At 42.0% G+C, this 20,188-nt stretch overlaps 1 protein-coding gene across 3 annotated transcripts; it reads right to left on the reverse strand.

Moving 5' to 3' along the window:
* Positions 1-3,984: 3,984 nt before the first annotated feature.
* On the reverse strand, positions 3,985-19,451 carry VPS37B (VPS37B subunit of ESCRT-I). Of its 3 annotated transcripts, XM_040610405.1 has the most exons (6): positions 19,269-19,375; positions 15,941-16,150; positions 10,859-14,591; positions 10,167-10,338; positions 9,403-9,485; positions 3,985-8,275 (listed from the first exon to the last, which is right to left on the reverse strand). In XM_040610405.1, exons 4-6 carry the CDS (start codon positions 10,309-10,311, stop codon positions 7,775-7,777), a joined length of 729 nt encoding a protein of 242 aa, XP_040466339.1. In that variant the 5' UTR covers positions 10,312-10,338; positions 10,859-14,591; positions 15,941-16,150; positions 19,269-19,375; the 3' UTR covers positions 3,985-7,774. The 3 variants fall into 3 exon arrangements, with proteins under 3 accessions (XP_040466339.1, XP_040466347.1, XP_040466333.1); XM_040610413.1 differs by lacking the exon at positions 15,941-16,150 and having other exon boundaries at positions 19,269-19,382; XM_040610399.1 differs by lacking the exons at positions 10,859-14,591; positions 15,941-16,150 and having other exon boundaries at positions 19,269-19,451.
* Between the last annotated feature and the right edge of the window lie 737 nt (positions 19,452-20,188).

Consider the following 20,188-nt stretch of genomic DNA (forward strand, 5'->3'; position numbering starts at 1 on the left):
GTATCTGCAGGGCCAAATGTCACCGCACCTCATGGTGCAAGGTGGAGGTACCTGTGAAATGGTAAGACAAGCATTTGGAGCTCACCAAGAATGACCATGACAGGGTGAACACAGGTCCCTTAAGAAGGTATTTGTAAGGGTCCTTTTGGAAAAGTCTAGAATCAACATTGTCATCCAATCCATCATGACACCACTCCCCCCCCCAAAAAAAACAATTACAATCAGATTTCACACAACCACAGACAAAACCATGACTTTTCATTCCTATCACATAACATTCCTATTATGTTATAGCCTATTGTTAAAGCAGTTCACTAGAATTACAGTTGCTGTATCTCAAGAAAACAAATTTCTAAGGCATTTTATTATGTTATATATCATATTTATATATTATTTTAGTTATGTAGCAATCTTGTGACAAGATTTCTGAGAGTACTTGTCACGAAACAGACTTTACACTTTTATGAACAACTACTACAGGCAGCATAGCAAGTGACAATTCTCATTTCCCAACCAATTCTACGTAGAAAGTGTGTTCCACATTAAAAGGCTTTGGTGTGGATACTGGTGTTACTGGGCAACACAAACAGCTGGTTTAACACTGCAAGTTACTTTGAGATCATCTCCAACCCAAAAATTTATGTTCTCCTTAGTCTTTCCATGAAGCTATGGAGAACCTCTTATCTACAGCAGTGGTGGAAGAGAGCTGAGAGAGGGTTACCCAGCCATGTCCTTCGGGTGACTGCTGTCACATCAAGGACAATGTCTTATCAGGATACAGCAGTGACTGCTGAGTTTCATTTCTTTGAGAAACCTTTTCTCTCGGTACAAGGAAGCACTTTCTGCAATAGCTTCCGATCTATTTATAGATGGTGATGAACATGCATTTGCTGGGAGACTGACATCACCCTAACCACTCACAATGTTACATTTTGTAATGGAAATATTGATCAATCAAGAATGCTAACTTTTAAAATCTCCCTACCGTCAGTCTAGCCACAGCTATATTTAAAGAATTCAAAAATAAAGTAAAATGCAGCTTTAAGAATGATGCTATGGGTAAATGTAAATTATTTAACACCACTGCTGTTTCACTATGACTGACTTAAATGGATACTTGTCAGAGGCTGCCAGTAAAATACCCAGGCCAGCACATACAAAATCTCAAAAATCATCAGCAAAACCAAAAGCTCCACAGGCCACTTAAAAGTGTAATCTATGTGCTAGAGTAATTTTTATATCAAAATCAAGCTTACTGTCCAGTCTAAGATTTTCTTGACTCCTATACTTTTTGAAAGTATTTGCTATTTGTAGCAGACAAAAAAAACCAATCACAACTGTAAACTCTATGCAAAGGTTTATTTTGAGACTCCATCAAGACATCCTGCTGAACAGGATCCAATTTGCTAATGACTTTTAAATACCATTATTCTATCTGCAGAGAGAGGATGTTTAACTTGATGTGCTAAGGAGAACAAATTTTACTCAGTACCCATGACAAAAGCAATGGAAAATAACCAATAAAAAGTTGTGAAATGCTGCATTGTGCTCCCTTCCACCAAGGTTAGTACAGTCCAATTTGTTTTTCTTCAAGCAGCTTTCAAACAGCCGGTTATCAAAGCCCTCCCTTCCCCACCCTTTGGCTCCCTCAGCAGCCAAATCGTCACTTAACCACAAATTAGTTAGAACACGAGCACACAAAGCAGCTGAAGTTCAGCAACAGCATTGCTACAGAGAGCAAAGTTTACAAAACACAAGCGTCTTAGATCAAAAAAGCCCACTGAAATCAAGCATACAAACAGAAAAGCTGCTGTCCTGTGCTCTAGGAAGTCAGGTAAAAAAAGCTTCTGTAAAAGAACGTTGAAGAACCCTTAATTAAAGCCATGAGCAGCTGCCACCCATTTGCAAGGCAGGTTTTTTCCCTTCGGTGCCTAACCTGCCAGTAGCAATGACTAAGGCACAAGTTCCATGCATCTGGGCAGCACTATTTTTAGTGACAGTATTTCCTGAATGACCCAATCAGAGAAATGACTCAGGAAAGAGAAATATCAGCGAATACAGTAATTTCATAAATGCCTCACAGGTATGCAAGTTTAAATCAAAACAGAAAAATACAAAGACGGTCTGTATTCCACTTACAAACCATCTATTGCGTCTGGTACCATCAGACAATTAATACACGCACCAACCCAAAGGACATTAGTACATCTCCACGTTTCTCCACCATCAGCATTTTCTCCTCAACCAGGCAGTCTCATTCCAGTGCCAAAAACTGCAGACACCTTGTCATCTCCCGTCTTCTACGGGATACAGCCAGCTTCTTTCAAAACTAATGAAACCCTCAGAAACTGGTCCATCCTGACCAGTGGTTGCTTGAATCATGTGTAACTTTAAGGGCACATAGCAAGGTATGGAATTAGCTTATGTGGTGAAACATTTTTAGCTTTGAAGGAAAAACTAATTCCTACTCATCATCTGCCAAAGTGAAGAAAAAGGACCCTTGAACAGGTTGGAAATAATAAGTATTATTAAAAGATAGCCTTTCGCTTACGGCAGGATCCAGGGTTCAGGCATGTCTAGCAAGTCTTCCAGTCTCAGCAGTATGTGATTTGTCCTGCAGGTCAGGAGAAAAACAGGGATTTGGCTCCAGGCGAGGCTGAGAGCCCACCACAGGCTGCCCAGGGACAGCCTGCTCTAGGGACAAGGTACCAGCTGGCGCACCAGAGCCTCAATAAAGCTTCTCCAACACCTGAGACAAAGTATCTCTCAACTCAAAGCAAGATGTGCCTTGTTTCTAAAGACAAAGTCTCGGAGAGGTCAACAGACATACCTGTAAAAGACTTGTATCAGGGTTCATATACAACCAGAAGACGACTCAAATTACAGTAACAAGTGCTACTGAAGGATCTGCGGAGGCTTGGATGGCCTCTGAAGACAGCTTCTTCAGAGAAAGGGACAAGCGAAGATGACGTGTCACTGACTCACCACTCACCTTTTTTGTTACTTTGCTTTTTTATTTGTTTCCCATTACACAACTGCCACATGAGTCCCCTACCAAGCAGGGTCTGGCCATAACGGGTTCTCTCTCCTTTGCACAGGGAATGATCCCACCCAGAACGATCTCCTGGTGCACGGGAGCCACAGGAACGGGCCCTCCAAACCCCACTTTTAGAACAGGTGCTTGCAGAAGGTGCACACAAAACTTCAAGCTGCAAAACACAGGCGTTGCTGCAAATTCTGAGAAGAGCCAAGTTAAGGAACAGCAGGTTTTACATAACGCCGTCTCCTTCCCTCGCCCACCTGCACTGAGTCAGCACAGCAAGTTTTCCTCGTCTGTACTTTCCTATTTCTGCATCAACAGAAGGTTATCAAATCTCTGCAGCCACCGCAAACAGAATGTATCAAGAAACAACTGAAAAATGGATTTTCTTCCACATACTATCAGTGCTTCTGCAGTGGGACTTGTATTTCACATTGCTATTAAAGTGTTATAGATAGAAAATTACATCAGGTCTTTTCTGCCCTCTGACTCATATTCCTAAATAACTTTGGTTGACTCATTTCTCCTAACTCATCTTGGCTGAAATCGAAGTTTTTCCTTTTAACAAATGAAAGTGGCTTTCCCCCTTCCTTCAGCTTTTCCAGGGAAAATCCTGAATGCTTCCACTATTCCAGCCAACTGTAGGAAAGCAAAACAAAAGCGAAAGGATTCACCTGGCAAGACAGCCCACCCACCTCGATGCCACGATTACAATGTGCAGGGTCTGCTCTGAGCACACCTACCCTGTATCAGCTACATTCTCCAGTCACCAAAAGCATCGCCAACAGATTCCCCATGAATAAAAATAGTTATCTTCTCGCAAATTTATGTTTTACGATCACCTACAGCATTTTATGTTGCCACATAAAACCCCACCATTAGTACGGAAAAACAGTAACACAGCTCCACCATAATTAAATGAAGCCACAACGGGGACACAACACCAAGAGAGATATGCTATTTTATTTAAAATCAGACCACAGTAGATTACAGAAAGACTTATGCAAACAAATCCACTGTATGTTTCACAACTTGCTAGGCATATAAAATTGCCCCTTTATTAGACTGTCCAGGATTACACAGAGGAACCATTCAGGTGCAGGACAACCCTACCTCCTCTGAACTCAACATTTGCCAAGTAGCTCTATATTCAGGCTAAAGGAATTGTCGGTTTGAGCTCTGTATCTAAATCATTATTCCAGTATGAGAGGGCAGAGAAGTCCCCAAAGAGGTCAAGCCTGAGGTTGAAGAAGTTGGGGCACTAAACATAATGGTTACCCATGACAGGACTGTGCCCAGGACCACCTCCTGGCATCACACGAAAGCTTATCTTCTATATAGTCCCTCCAGGGTCACTGGTGGAAAGGTGACCTGTGTGGATCAGCTGGGCTAGAACAACCAACTCTGCTTCCTCTAGGAGACAGCACTGAAGTGCAGTGAAACTCATCCTTGACTTATACTGCTCCATGCTGATCATCAAACCAACCACCTAACCACATACAACTGAGTTAGTCATAACTTACAAAACCGTGTACAAAAGACTGGCAAAAGTAACGCCATCCAAAGAGAGCATTTTCAATGCTACCAACACTCTAAAAGCCATGTTACACATCATATTTAAAAGATTTTTCTCCGCTCCAATTGCTTTGGGAAAGTATATGCTATTTGCAGCAGACATTAAAAATCCTCAAGACAACGTTATAATATATATATTTTGGCAAGCATACTTAGCCACCCCCTCTCAAGTCTCAGCTTGCCTATGGCATTTTAATCTCACTATCTTATAAACAGTGCAAATTAGTACGATTCTAAACATCCTAGCCATAGCAGAATTCATTTATTAGCTATAACAGAACAGGAGAAGCTGCTGAAGGGCAACAGGTTGAAAGCACTGACACACCTCTTGCCCAACTCGTTCAGGTTAGTGTTTTGTAAAGTTTGTTTCTGAAAGGATGTAAACAGCTTTCCACAGTCATCTTTCTCCTTTACACTTAAACATTACCAGCAGTCAAGAATGTATTTACAATTTGTGCGCACACACACACGATTAATGGCAAAACGTTTTCCATGAGCAGCTGGATTTCAGTTATGAGATTGCTATAACTGAAACATCATATTAGTTACATCATCTATGTTCAAACTTCTCCATCAGTGAAGGCAACTATAAGCTTACAAATAGCAGATACAGCCTTTGTTTTTTCTGAAGTATGAGGGTGATTTTTTTTTCCTAAAACAAAGTGCTCTTGAAGAGCCCTTAGAGTTAAGCAATGGCCATTCAAATGATAAAAATGCTAATATCCTAGTATTAACAATCACAAGTAGTGATCCTAAGGCACATCAGCCACATGCATATGCAATAATGCATTGTTTTGCTTTCAGACAGAAAAATTGCATTAGCTTTGTCTGTATTTAGTTTGCACAAGAGTTTGTTTCTAGATAAAGTATCCCTGAAAGGTCATGTTATCACAAAAGTTACCAAAAGACAGAAAATTTAACAAGTAGTAAAAATATTTTTGGACTATGAATACCAATAAAGTTAGATACATAAAATGCAGTGCAAATTCACAATACACTTATCTATCACCTCCATCACTTCTGAGGATTTGCAACCCTCGGAAAAAAAGTTGGCACTTGATAAGTGTAAAATATACCTGGTTGTTTTTATTAAACATTAGCAAAACTGATTTGAGAGTGTTTTAGAGTTTTTGTGTAGCAGGCTCAAAGTACAAATTTCTGTACTCAGTCACCAACCTCTGTACTCTGGTAGCCCCCAACCACTTTAATTCTTTCTAGGACACAAATCATTTCTACAGCAGACTTATGTTTAGCATTCAGGTACAACAGCTGCCATCCAAATACCAGCACTAACAGCACAGCAAAATTACTTTGAAACTAATAATTAACCATGCTTATACAAAGCTTCAGTGAGAAAATAATACCAAGAAAAGATATTACACTATTTAAAAAAAAAAACATCCTGTACCATCACTAGATTACAGAAAAAACACACTTTGCAAACAAATCCAATGCACACTGCTTCACAAAATACCCCATCTATAGAAACTTTCCAGACTTACACAGGGAGATTGGTTCAGACACCAGTAACGCTGACCAACCTTCTGCCCTTTGTCTTCAGAAGGCAAAACAAGCCAAATAACTCTATTTTCAGAATAGAGAGCTTCCTGTTACGAGCATAATTTGAGATTAGTATTTGCTAGCAACCATCACACTCCAGAGGAAATGATTAAGGGACAGTCAAGGGCCTTACGTAAACATAAAAATAAATATTCTATTCTGACTGATGCTGTTTGTAGTACAGACTTCCAAACAATGCAGTGCATTCCAGGACAATGATATGAAAATGTTTTGAAATAATGCAGGGGCTATGACAGATTCTGGACTGATCAATAATAAATTGATGGACACATTCTGCTCAAGCAAAAATTGTTAAGATTTGCCTCCCCCAATGCTAGGTTAAAACACCAGCACGTGTCTGCACCTTCGGCCTCAAGAATCATACTAAGAATGAAGTCTGAGCTCCCCTAAAAAGCCTCCCGCTCCAGTGGCATAAGTCAATAATGGATTATGTAAGATGCAAACAGCCACCCTGGAGCTGAAAAAGCTTTTCTGTTTTGCCTGCTTGCAGAGAAACGTTAACTGCAAATTCCACAAAGATACGCATGCCAAAACCTGCAAAACTAAAGGAAATGGGGAAGTTAAAAATAGTTCTGCCAAGCAAGAGATTGAGTTTGAGGCATAAAATGAAATTGTGGAGCTTCAAGTGGGCAATTACATGATGTGAAAACCCCAGTATTTGATTAAGAAAATACCCTGGCTAGATTCCTTGAATCACATGATATCAAAAGCTAAGCACCTGTGTAAAAAAAAAAAACAAAAAGAGACTTCTGTATCCAAGGTGTGGAAAAGGAAAAAAACCCAAACTGTAAGAAAGAATCTTAATAGGCAAGAAAATAAAAATGCCTGGTAGTTTCTATAAAACTCTAAACTGGCTCTATAAACAGTTTAGTTTAATTTCAAGAGACCAGGACTTTCAGGGTATCAAGCTATTTAGGAGTGGAAAGAGTGTATACTTTTATTACGAAAAGTCCGTGGAAACAACTGAAATGTAGAAATGAAACTCTTGTAACTTTTACTGTCTAAAAACCATACAACATTTTCTGACAAGAGTTTCAGCTCAGCTAGCTCTGAAAATGTTGTGCACCTGGCCACGAATGCCATTGTCTGGGCATGCTGTAAAGGATGCTGATGCCGTCCATTGCAACCTTTGCCCAGTATTCAAATATGGTTGTTACTACCCAACCACCGGCACCAATAGAGAATTCTTTAGAGACACAAATAGTTCCCCGTTTGCCACACACACATCCAGCTGCGATGGGAATACATCAAAACAGACAAGGATGCTGATTTGCCATCACTAAAGAATTCGGTCTGATTCAATTTTTAATGTCAGGAAATCCACTGTACGTTGTTTCACAATTTGATGGATTTACAAAATCTAGACCCTATCACCTTCCTAGAAAAACCTTGTTGTCACTGATATTTGAAAACAAAAATAATCACATTTACCAAACACAATGGCAAACCTCTGTGCCACAGCCCGAATTTTGTACTCCGTTGTGCAAAATACAGAGGCTTTCCATTGCCTACATTAAGTCTCTGATGGGGAGAGAAAGGAAATAGAAGCACCAATACACGTTAGGCGCACCAAAATATTCACTGGAGGATAAAGCCAGGATGTGGTGGAAGGCGAGGTGGTCTTTGGGGAAGAGCTGGAGGATACTGTGGTACAAACTGAGATGAGTATCCTGGCTGTGGCATTTGACTTGCAGACTGAACTCCCGGTCGAGGTGGGAGAGGAGGATACGGAGCACCTGGATAAGAAAGAGCTGGTCCTGAACTCATGGCTGCAGTAAACGGAGTAGGAAAGCGTCCTGCTGGGACTGAAGAAGGTGGAGGGGGTGGTATTCGTCGGGGCACGACTGAAGGAGGAGTGTTTGCATCTGAAGTGTAGGAATCTTGAGGTGCTGGTGTTGTCTCAGGTGCTCTCAGCTGAGCCTGTGGCTGAACCTGCGGAAGTCTCTGTCCCTTCAGCACCATTTCTTGGAGCTTCTCAATCTTTACGCGTCGCAGGTGAGCCAGTTTACGCTTGCTCTGGTACTCGTCAATGAAGGAATCCAGTGGTATTTCACCATCAAGAAATTTTTCTGCCATATTCTGTCAAATATGGAACAATCTCTTAGAAAATGGCATACTGCAAGAGAATCTAAATGGCTTATATCCTAAAAATAGCATAATTTTGCCTGTGATTTTCCGGCTTGCATACGGAAGATGACTGGCATGCTAAGAATTCTGAGCAGCATTTTGAGTTAGTTATTACTCAGAAGCACTGGGAGTTAAATATCATTTTTGCTTAAATTTATACTGAAAAAAACAGCAGTAAGAACATCTGAGTCCAGCTCTGAACATTCCCCTGATCGTCAGAGATGGGAACAAATGAAGTTTAACAGCTTTCCAGATTGCCAGCTAAGCTGAATTACAGCTCAGTACTGCTTGCAGTGCCAACAGAAACAGTGAGAACTCTGCAAGGCTCAGTAGAGGCAGATTATTGCTAAGCCAGGTTTAATACTCACGCTTACTTGTGGCTGTGGGTAAATGGTGTTTAATAATTAAGAGAGATGACCATACATATAATCACAAAATTCAACCTGTCCTGGGAATGTCTTTTTGTGATCACAACTCAAGGCCAATAAGCAGATTTTTTCCCTTGATACAGTTATAGAAAATGTTCTAGAGGGAAATCAGCAAACAAAACCAAACATCTCCATTATTCTGAAAACAGACCAACCCATCAAGCACTGGTATGACAGTGAGTGGTGACCACTGGCACCTAGACAGATATGTTGACATCATAGTGGAATATTTCACTGGAAATGCTGGGAGAAAAAACAGCGCAGGCACAGTTTTTCATTAGGTTACTAATTAACATTTGTAATGGATTCATACGTATACCAGGCAAACACCATTAAAAAAAAATAATTCCACATTTGTGCACTGTGAGTTTGAAGGCAATGGCAAGGAACTGAAAGGATTTGGCTTTCTTTTCTGAAAAAGAGCATCTCCTCTCAAACTTCAAAGATGTTAAGAGCAAAAAATCACTCAGATAAAAAAAAAATCCTCGCTGAAACCAAATGGCTGTTCATTGAAGTTCACAGCAAAGACCAGATATATTCTTAAAAATATCCCTTTAATCTATTACATGTTCAACACTGCACTGCAGCTATGTACACGGGAAGTCTTTGGTAAAGAGTGTAAGTGCCAAAATTGAAGTGTACTATCATTACCTCCGTGTCTTCCTCAATTTTAGCCCCCTCTGTCTGAAGCAGCGCTAGCAGTGTCTCCAGTGAAGCATTACTGGATTGTCTGTCTGTAATGGCATGAAAAGAACAGTAAATGACAGCCAGCTGTAAGTGACTTTAACTGAAGCTACACAAAAAATACTACAGCAAGCACAAAAATTTCTTAAGGCACGTATGTACAACTAGCATACTCCATTGATCTAGACAGGATGATCTACAGTAAGAAAATATATTAAGCAGTTCAGGAATATTGCCAGCGTGCTAAAAGCTGAAATTTAATTACAATGATGTATTTATAATACTGAAAGACAAAGCATTTCAGCAAGTGCAGTATCAGATGTACAGTACTGCATGATTCAGTATGAAATCAGAAATTTAAACGCAATAGTCTGTTTATGATTAACCACTGAAAATGGAAATTATGTTTTGGTTTTTAGCAAGGTAAATTAATGTGATCATTTAGAGAAGAGTAGGTCAACAATAGGTAGGTAACCACACAGTAACAGAAAGAACCCACAGTATCTGTTACTAGGTCTAACAGACATTTATTCATTAGAATAAGTATCATAACTATAGAATAAGAACAGGTACTAAACCATTAGAAGAACGATCTACTTCAGAACTACACTAAAACGAAATGTCATTTTGTACACTAATTCACACAGCTAACATGAGACACCAAAACCCATGCAACAGATTTACATTCACTTAGGAAACAGCAAATTGTAACTGTCAACAGAAAATGTTACCTAGTTTTGTTTTCTTTATCTGGTATGCTTCAAAAAGAACTTGCAGCTCTCTATATTTTTCAGTCAAATTTGATTTCAAAGATTCCAACTTTGGCTGGTACAAAAGATTGCCTTCTGCCAGACTGCGGTTGCTGGCAAGAGTCATGTCCTTGATGTGTTGAACATTCTGGGCCTTGGGAAAGAAGAAAAAAAAAAAAAGTAAAATAAGTGAAATGACAGTGAAAATATTAAGCAAGATGAACAGTTATTTAGACCATATGAAAATTTCAAAACTTCTAAATAAACAACAAAAGTAAGCTCTCTGTAAGAATTAGCACTATGGTAATGGACCTGCAGCTAGTAACAATACTTTTGGAGTTTTTATGAACAGTGGGAATGTCTACTGTGCCGGTGGGTATGGTCAGCTTCAGCTGAGCTCATTTCCCCATGATCTCTATTTTCTGCTACACAAAATCCTTTCTCACAACCTGTATTTTTACTGCTCTACTAATACGCTATTTTACTAGTGTATAATCTAGAAGGAATAAGGTCTATGCTGCAAACAGCATGCTGAAATAATCTAAAATGACAACGGATTGTTGCAGCTCATGAGGGAAAGACTTTCAGAAGAATTGCACTGAGAATAAGGATCTCTTCTTTTAGTTTCGAGCACCTGCGAATGAATCACTTTCTAAACAGGAATTAATACTGACCTGAAGTCACTTTCCTGCATGTTCTTCCCCACATGCTGCATAGAGCTCATGAAACCATTTCCTTCTCCAAGCTGGAAATTATAATTACTTGAAGATTTTGTGATGTGGGTGAGGACTCCTAAGAATCCCTCTCCTTTGAGCCGGGGCAGAGGTGCCTGTGAATGCTCCTACTGGCAGAATAGCTTTTGTCCGACCAGAACTGGGTCACTGCTGCACCCAACTGCCTGCAAGAGGCAGACTGCGGGGCACAGCAGCAGTTACTGTGTAGGAATCAGCCTCTGGGCATTCAGGAATTCCTGCTAAGTGGCAGAGGAGTGCAGTTTATGTCACCCAAGCTTCTTCTAATTCTTGTCGCAAATTTACGTGACGTCTGACCTGCTGGCTGTCACAGCTTTGTGAGATCAGATTTTTGCGTTCACGCCCTGCTACCTGAAGGTGCTTTGTATGAATTTTTACTCATTATTTAACATACAGATGCTTCTTCATCCCCACCTCACACACTACCCTTACCATTCACCCATGATGAGCACCGACAGATAACGCAACAGTTGTTCTTAAAAAATAACATCTTCGAATCCCAGCAGTAAGATGCAATAAGACTGCAGGAGAATGTCATCCCTTATTAAAATGCAAAACCCAAGGACTGCATCATTACTGTTTCTTCTCCAGAATATTCTTCTCCAATTATGTTAAATCAATCCTGGATCAATGCCAAAAGCTTGATTTCCATTTTAGTCCTCCTGCTTAACACACCCTAGCCTGAAGACACTGTTCCTAAAGAACAAATGACAATTCTCACAAAACCATGATACAGCAAGATTCTAAGTTTGCTCATACACACACACGCATGTGATTTTCTCAAGCCAGCCTTCACGAGCTTTGGGAAAGCTGAGCGTTTGGGGAAGTCCACCCTGGTTGTCACATTAAATTCATTAAAATATTCAGACATCAAAAGGGAAAAAACCCAAAACCAAGGGATCTGATTTCAAGATTTTCAGTCTGAATCAACAAGTGGGATAGTTTTCCCATGGCACAACAGCCTGATTCGATTAAGCTGACTTCAAAAATCAACGAAACATTTGGTACGCTTTTTGTCACCGCCTACCTTAACATGCCCCTTCTAGCCCGTATCATCCCTGTTTAGCCAGAACAGACCTTTTTTACGGACAGTTGCACTGAATCCAGTGCAAACACACAGTACAGGGCTTTCTTCCTTTCCCACTCACGGGTGGATATGGGAGAGCCACACCTCAAAAACAGGAAAAGACAAAACCCAAACGAGCTATTTAAAAGCCCCAGAAAAGGACAGGATCAGAATTCAGGTGTTCTTGGCAGTCTGAGCACAAAACTGGGTGCATCTGGTAAAAATATTTTCCAAGGGTAGTAACAGTGTCTTTGAAAGAGATTACTTCATTCTGAAATATTTATACACTAATACGCTAAATTCAAAATTGGTTCAAGGTTAAACACATCTTTGTCCCCAGCTATTTGCTCTTCAAATACCAAAGTTTTACTCTCCTTCACCCTGTTCTTGCTAAAACAATTTAAAAAAATCAAGTCAAGGATAAAGCTGAATCCTAAATCCTGTATCAATCAAAATAAAATTCTATTCCAAACTGTGCAAATCAGAGAAACTGTACTTGCAATACTGTTTTGTCTTCAAGATTTTCACATCAAGCCTAAACAAGCTTCCAGCCCTGTGCCTGTGTTCAACTTGAATCCTTTCCAAGAACAAAAAGAAAATCCTCTCTTCTCACTTTTGAATCCAATGCAAAATCATTTAAACTGGTTCCTTCCATTTGTTTCTTCTCATATGATCCAAAGCTGTTAAGAATGTTGCTTTCAGAAAGCCTAAGTCCCCCTATTTCACATTTTTTCTCCCCCAACAATTAACGGAACTAAAATACACAGGATTTAACAGCTTAATTACTGGCATCCAGCTTCTTACTGAATCACCTGCCATCACCACAAGCTTTGTTAACTAGCTGTCTTCTGAACTGCCAGCCAAAGAAGATTGTGTGCAAAAAGATTTATGGTGCCTCTCCTCTTTTACCATTTTAATGAGCAAACTCCCTCCTTCAAGCGACTTCAATTTGATCTGGTGATTGTATTTTCACTGCTTGTAAGGCTGATATTCTCATTTCAAAGCAGTTGCGCAGTCAGTCTAGGAAGACCAGTTCTATGAGTGAACTTTGATCTTTCTCCAGGATGAAGAACGCGTACATTTCCTCTAGAGAGCAAAAAGCCAGGGGACAGGACACACAAACCTTTCAAGAGCACAAATCCCAGGAAAAGGAACCTTTTACTGAGATCATATATAATAAAGAGAAGCAAGAACTCCAGGTAAACAGATGGAATAACAGAAAAAGCTTCCTTAAGTCAGATGAAGCTTTTGTGGTGTTTTTAAATGCCATTTTTAAATAACTTTCTTGCCTCAAGTATCATAATGTCTCTCAACAGGACTAGGGAGGGGAAGTAGGAAGCAAATGCATAATTTCTACAATCATTTTCTGAATAACTTTACTTTTACATCATTTCAAATGTGGAAAGATGAATCAATATTAGCATTACATGTGTGCCTGATTCGTAAAAATAATAAAAAGAAATCAGTATTATGAACTACCTACATCTAATGCTGAGTGACATCCTTTCCCGTCCTTAGCATCTGATATCTAGCAAGTATGGACTAATCTAAACTTAAGCAAAAGCTTTAAAAATACTTCTTTTAATACTGAAAAAAGTTATCGTGATCGCACTTCAAGTTATAGTGCCTGAAATAACCAAGATTTAGTGGCTCAACTTTTTCCATGTTATAGCACTTCTAAGAAGGGCACATTTCTTCTACAGAAGTTGAAAAAACACGATTGACACTTGAATTGACCAATAAATGTCACTTGTGAAGTCTTCACTTCTAGCATTAGTCTATGCCGAATTTCTTTAAAAAAAGGACACTTGAAGAGATGAGAAACTGAAATTGAATCTTATTCAAACCCATGAGAAGAATCAGTTCCTCAAATACAAAGTAAACGCAGGAATCACGTTTAATGAAACTTGAGCTGGTGAAGATCCATCCACCTGTTCAGGACATTTAAGTGCTTCATGTATCTGAAAAAGGTTTGAAGTCTACGGAATGAGTGAATTCTATTTCACAATAAACAGAACAGATATAATCCCAAAGCAACGCAGCTTGAATACAGTCATGATTTTACAAACCAGAATAATTTCTGGCACTGATGTTAAGGTCCACATAATACACTTCTACAGCTGCTCCATTGCACTTGGAAGTTCATTCAATTAATCAGAAAAGCAAACACTGTGAAGTTAGCCTAAAAAGCCCTACAGAAAAACCTTTCAAAAAACATTGACTAATTTAAAGCAAAAAAAAAAAAGTTACGAAATCATCCAAGGGTCAAAGACACAGTACAGCATGACGAGTCTATTAAGATTACCAATGCAGCACAAAGCATGCTTTCAGCATCCATTCACAGCTTTCCACAAACGCAAGACAACATCCAAGAAAGGAATAAATGCAACAGAAGTGATTTTATTGTCAGATGTGTTATGCGACAAAAATGTGTATTAGCAGGGAAGTGCCACCGCATCAGATGTTCACCTGCCTACTGGAAGTGCAATGACAAAAAGTTAAGAGACAGAAGCAAACAGCATGCGACGAGCAGAACTGCCAACAAGACTATTGAGGTCATGAACACTTCAACAAGCAGGAAACATTAATCTGAAAACAGATGAGAAATACCAGTCAGAATCACAAGACATAATGAGACACGACAATATTAAAGAGAACATAAGCTTTTTTTTTTTTTCTTTTTCTTTTAAACTGCTAAGCTCTCGCTATGCATTCTGATCGGGACAAACGAGGCAACAATACTGAGCTGCTTATAAAGGGATTTGAATGGCAGGAGGACTGCTCACCACAGAGTTGACACTCAAACCAAATTGTGCCAAGAAAATGAAGCCATGGACACACAGAAGTTATTACAGACAAGAATCGTGCTTTATGCAGCACTTCAGAACTTAAGATACTTAAAAGTGGGTTTAACAGAAATAAATTTAATCATTTTACTCAAGGATTTATTTAATAAGCACTTTTAAGAACAGGCAGCAAGAACTGCTTTGGGAATTGAGATTCTACTACTTTCATCAGCTACAGCTTCATTTCATCCGACTTTCAAAAAAGGAAGAAAAATGCTGGATAAAATTAAACCAGAAGCTAGTGCTAGCTTAGCAGCATTTCCACTGTTTATCATTTACTCCACAATAATGGTTTGCAGCAAGAGTTATTTGCGCAAAATGTCTGAGAAGCGTCACTCCTGTTCATGCAAAAGCACATCCCCAGAACTGCCTCCTGAGATGCAGTCTGAGTGACTGAAATCCCAACTACCCACAAAGTCCATCACAAGCTGCTATAATTACAAGCTTGCTTTGGCAAGCACCATGGCAAGTAGTCTCTCAGTACTTTCAAGAAAAAGTCTCTTAAGGAGCTATAAATAAAAAGAAGTTTTATGTGGCACCGTTTTAATTGCTTTATACATAGCGTACATCCATGTTAGTTTTAGGTTTCTCTGGTTTTGCTCTAGCCTTTAGCATTCCCGCATTTTCTCTTTTACTTACACATAACTTGCAAATTAGGAATAAAATATGCAGTCACACTGCAGAAGTACAACGACACACATTTGGAGTGTCAAATTAACCCCTGAAACAGGAGCTGACAGGTGCAGAGTGGGAGAATAGAGACTCCTTTTACAGAAGCAGATTTAAGAGTGCTTTTCATCAAGTACTGGTGAATGATAATACACCCTCTCTAACAACATCTGTTCGGTAATAAATAATAATACATATTGCAAAGTAATTAGATTTGCTAAATTTAGGTCTTCTGATTACATAAGTATTAGATTTATAAATGACAAAGGTTGAAAGGTAAGCTGCAATTCCTAAACGTTTACTGCAGAGGGAAGAGACACCCAGAACTGCAATTTGCACTCATCAGATACAAGCAGGTTACTCATTTGATGCTTAGCTGGATAGGGAAAAAACCCTACAGTTGTCACCAAGTCTAATGCCTACCTTTGTAACTAAATTTCATGTTTGGCAGACAAGAACATAACCACTTGCACAATGTGGTTTTAGGACAGGAGTGGGAATCCAAGAAAACTGGGCATGCATTCACAGTGTTTTAACTTGGACTTCCTGCACTGCCCGATCTTTTCAATTGGCTTTTGAGAAAAGGACAAGGCTCGAAAGCCTCTTCTGTGCATGCCAGTGTACTCCAAAATCCTGGAATGAGAGGAAGGCAATACATTTCTGACTTCTTGATTTCATATAATTAAGGTCTTGAACAGCAAATAATTTTTGGCAGTAGAACCTTAGCGGTCAGTAACACAATGTTGCACTGTTACTGAAGTGATGTTCCAGTACATAAAAAGAAAACTCATTTTCACAGACGAAATTCATTGAGCTACTACCAGTGTCGGGTCACAAGTTCTCTCATCTGTGCTGCTTAGAGTTATCACACCAAGATTGACTTTTACAAACAACGTACTTTTATTTCATGAAGATGAATACTGTAGATGTACTACAGAGATTAACCTCAAAGGATAATTAAAAAAACCCTCCTCAATTTTAAAAGACTGGGAGTAGCAGACAACTGGCTTCCTTCCTCTTTCTATCAGACAAGACGTTCGTTGTTCAAGCGCTAAAAGCCCAGAGGCTTTGAAAACAACCTTACAGACAAAAAGCAGTATCTGAGCTCTTTGATGGCACTGTCACCACTGTCACATACCTGGGGATACAGTGTGAAGGACACTGTATATGCCCATTACCCCAGAAAAATATGAACATGCACGTGAGCACATACAGAGAGAGATATATACACATCCACCCACAGCCATAGTGACATATACAAATCCTGCCCCAATGCCGCACAGGAATACATTCCCTTTAAGGCTGGAAGGTGCCTATTTTTAGCTATTAGCAAGGAAGCCAAGCTGTTTTCCAAATCCTCCTCTTTGTGAACAAAACATTGGGTTTTGAGCTGGGTTTCCCTTGCAACAAGGGGAACAAAGGTTTTTTTGATTATGGAATCATCAGCTTTAGCCAACTTTACAACTGAAAATACAAGTGACCTCTGAGAAGTGACTCAGGAATCGTGATGTAGTTGGCATACCACAACAATATTACAAATGTAAGGACTTTGGAATAACCTAGATACGTACGGACTGACGACAGAAGACCTACAGAAGGAGCACGGAAGTCACCATGGTTCCTCCTTAAGGTTCAGGATTTCCCTCTCTCCCTCTCTTCCTGCCACATGCTTCAGAGCCAAAAATCGGGTCCCGGTAGCACAAACTCAAGCAGTAAACAATTCAGCGAAGGCAAAAACCAAACGAGGAAGAAGTATTCAAGCATGGCCAATTCCTTCCAAGGTGGGTAAATGCATTTCTAGTCAAACAGACTCTAGTAAAAGCCTCCACACGCAATAAAAGAGGATTATACCAGACAGTAGCATAGCCGTATTTCCACACAGCTTGAATACCTTCAAACCTAGCCACACTTTCCAAATACCACAAAATACTCCCTCAGGCCCAGAGAACTTTACTCTACAATTTAAAAGCCTTCTGTTGCCAACTAAAGAGGAAAACCGGAGGGTCAAATTGAGAATATGGTCTAGCTCTGCAGTGAGAGAGAATCTTTTCTACTAAGGTCATGAGGTTTTCTGTCACTTCTGACCTACAGTCTTAAACACGTATTGGCAAATAAGTAATAAAAAAGAGCCCTTCTGCTCATGTACCTTGCAAGAGGTCACACTGAAACCACCAGCAATATTGCACCCATTTATATCTTTACAAAGTTAAGCCCTTAAATACTTAGTTTTTATACTGAAGGGTACTCCGGCCCCCCAGCAAACCACAGTGCCTCTAAGATCTCTGCATGTTTTACTTATCGCAGCAGTATCTGTTTCTTCAGGAGTTTAAGTTCTCAAAATATAAGCTCATATGAAAAACTATTATGAACGCGCCCCCCTCTCGCAAATTTATTGACACAAAGTTCAAAATACAAATTTCTGCATAATGCAGCAAGCAAATTCCCTAAGATGCCTTATTGTCTCAGCCTTCAGTGGGCCTCTTCATCTATAATACTTTGACAATTTGGTTTGAGGTGATCCACAACAATTTCCTTGGAAGTACCAAAAGGGCAGGAATCTTAGTTTGAGGGAAACTAATTACAATTGATTTTGCTTAATAAACTAAGCTTCCTTGTCAAGAATATATTGCCACATTTTTCCCCTGAAGCTTTCGTCCTCTAATTTAAAAACAAAACCAAACTCAAGAAATACAAGATCCAGACAAGTCCAGCACATTTCTTTCCTTTAAAGTTTTCATGTAAATGATTTTAAAACAAATTTAAAACCAAAACCAAACAAACTCCATAAATACAAGATCCAGACAAGTCCAGCACATTTTTTTCTTTAAAGTTTTCATGTAAATGGTTTCATCATCTTTCTTGTTAGCTGACTACTCAATTCAGAGTCTTTCAGGCCCATTTGCGGTCAAATAAACCCAGAACAGTCTCGTATCAGAACTGTAACACAGTGTCCACTGGTATATAGAAAAACCAGTAAAGACAACCACAGCAGCAGGAAGAAAACAGGCTTCTATTTTGTTTTAATAAGCACAGATCCAAGAGGAAGGCTTAAGAGTCTGATACACTGACAAAGGCATTTCAACTCGGCAGAACAAGCGTCAGAGAGCCTGAGAGCCTTCACTGCACCCAGCACACCAACCCGGGCACACAGACATCGCTTTCATAATGCTTTGAATTAAAGTTGAGCTGAGATCGAGACCGCAAACAGGATCGACTTCACCCTGACAAAATCCTTCGTCGTGGCCAAGGCACAAAACAAGGGCTGTATTAAGGGAAAAACCGAGCCCACCTCCGGCCTGTCAGTGTCTCCTAAGTGAGGACAAACGGAGCATTTTCAGCACGGCGAGCCCTCAGCCCCCCCTGGGAAGTGCCCGGGCACAGACCCCCTGCTTGCCCAGGGCCAGCAACTAAAGGCAGAGGGGCAGGCACGGGGACAGGCAGAGGGGCAGGCAGAGGGGCACCAGCGATTCCCGCAGCACAGGGGCTCCTTATTCACCGGTCATTCCATGGCGGAGCCGTGGCCGCCGAGCGGCTTAAGCAAGGCCGGGAGGAGGGAGCCACCTGCGCCGGGGGGCGGCGGGGGGGCCGAGGCGCTCATTAACACCCCCCAAACAGGCAGCGGTAATGGAGGCGGCGGGACAACGAGCCCCGAGGACCCGCGGGGAGCCGCGGGCAGCGCCCCGGCGGGCTGAGGGGGGCGGCCCGAGGGGAGGCCGTGGCCCGGGAGCGGGGCTGGGCGGGCGCCCCTCACCTCTTCCATCTCGCGGGCCATGTCCTGTAGCTGCTCCTCGTCGTCCAGCAGCGCGCTGAGCTCCTGCAGGCTCAGCGCCTCCAGGCGCCGCACGTCCAGCGCCATCGCGGCGCGACCCGGCCCGGCCCGGCTGGCCCCGGCCCGGCTCCCCCCGGCCCCGGCCCCGCTCGCCTCCCGCCGCCGCCGCCGCCAACCGGAAGTGCCGCGGCCGTGTCGCCCCAGCCCGGGGTGGGCACCGCCCTCGGCGCCCCCTGCTGGGGGGGCGGGGCGGCAGCGCGGGGCGGGGCGTACCAAGGGGGCTGGGCGGCGAGGGGGGGCGCTGGGGTGGTGGGCGGTACCAAAGGGCGCTGGGAGTGATGGGGGGGGTCCCGCGCCTGAGAGGAGGAGGGTGCCCGAGGTGTGGTGGTGGGGTGCTCCGGTGGATGAGCCCGAGGTGGTCTGGGAGGGGCTGGGGCTGCCCACGGCGAGGCGGCCCTGGGGAGGGGAGGAGGCAGGGGGGCTATAGGGGAGCCCACCGTGAGGGCCCCTCGGGCTATAGGGGAGCCCGTGTGGGGGTCTCTGTGAAGCCCACCGTGGGGTTACAGCGTACCGGCCCCCAGGCCTGAGGCAGGGCAGGAGAGGGGCCGTGGCGGCAGTCCCCGGCCTGGGGGCAGGGGGTCGAGGGGTGCTTCCTAAAGGCGCAGGGCCTTCATCAGCCACGGAGCCCCTCACAGAGCGTGCTTGGTCTGCCTCGCTCGTGTGACGGTGCCCGGTGCTCCAGGCCCTCCGTGTCCCGAGGGATGGCGGCTGCGGGAATAGCCGGGAGGTCAGACGGCTCGCTGGGATGGCTGGGGCTCGGCGGTTTTGTTTCATAATTAATGCTGCAGGCGTCGGACCCGCACGGTGAGCGGACGCTGTCCTGTGCCCTGCAAGACGTGGCG

This window comes from Falco naumanni, chromosome 1 (assembly GCF_017639655.2).
Source record: "Falco naumanni isolate bFalNau1 chromosome 1, bFalNau1.pat, whole genome shotgun sequence".
Classification (NCBI taxonomy): Eukaryota; Metazoa; Chordata; class Aves; order Falconiformes; family Falconidae; genus Falco; species Falco naumanni.

Bases quoted from the DNA above. Each gene is read 5' to 3' on its own strand.
- VPS37B (XM_040610399.1), bottom strand. From the start codon at position 19,373: ATGGCGCTGGACGTGCGGCGCCTGGAGGCGCTGAGCCTGCAGGAGCTC. The intron at 10,339-19,268 runs GTGAGGGGCGCC...TTCTTTCCCAAG, and splicing joins TGGCCCGCGAGATGGAAGAG to GCCCAGAATGTTCAACACAT. The intron at 9,486-10,166 runs GTAACATTTTCT...ATGCCATTACAG, and splicing joins GATAAAGAAAACAAAACTAG to ACAGACAATCCAGTAATGCT.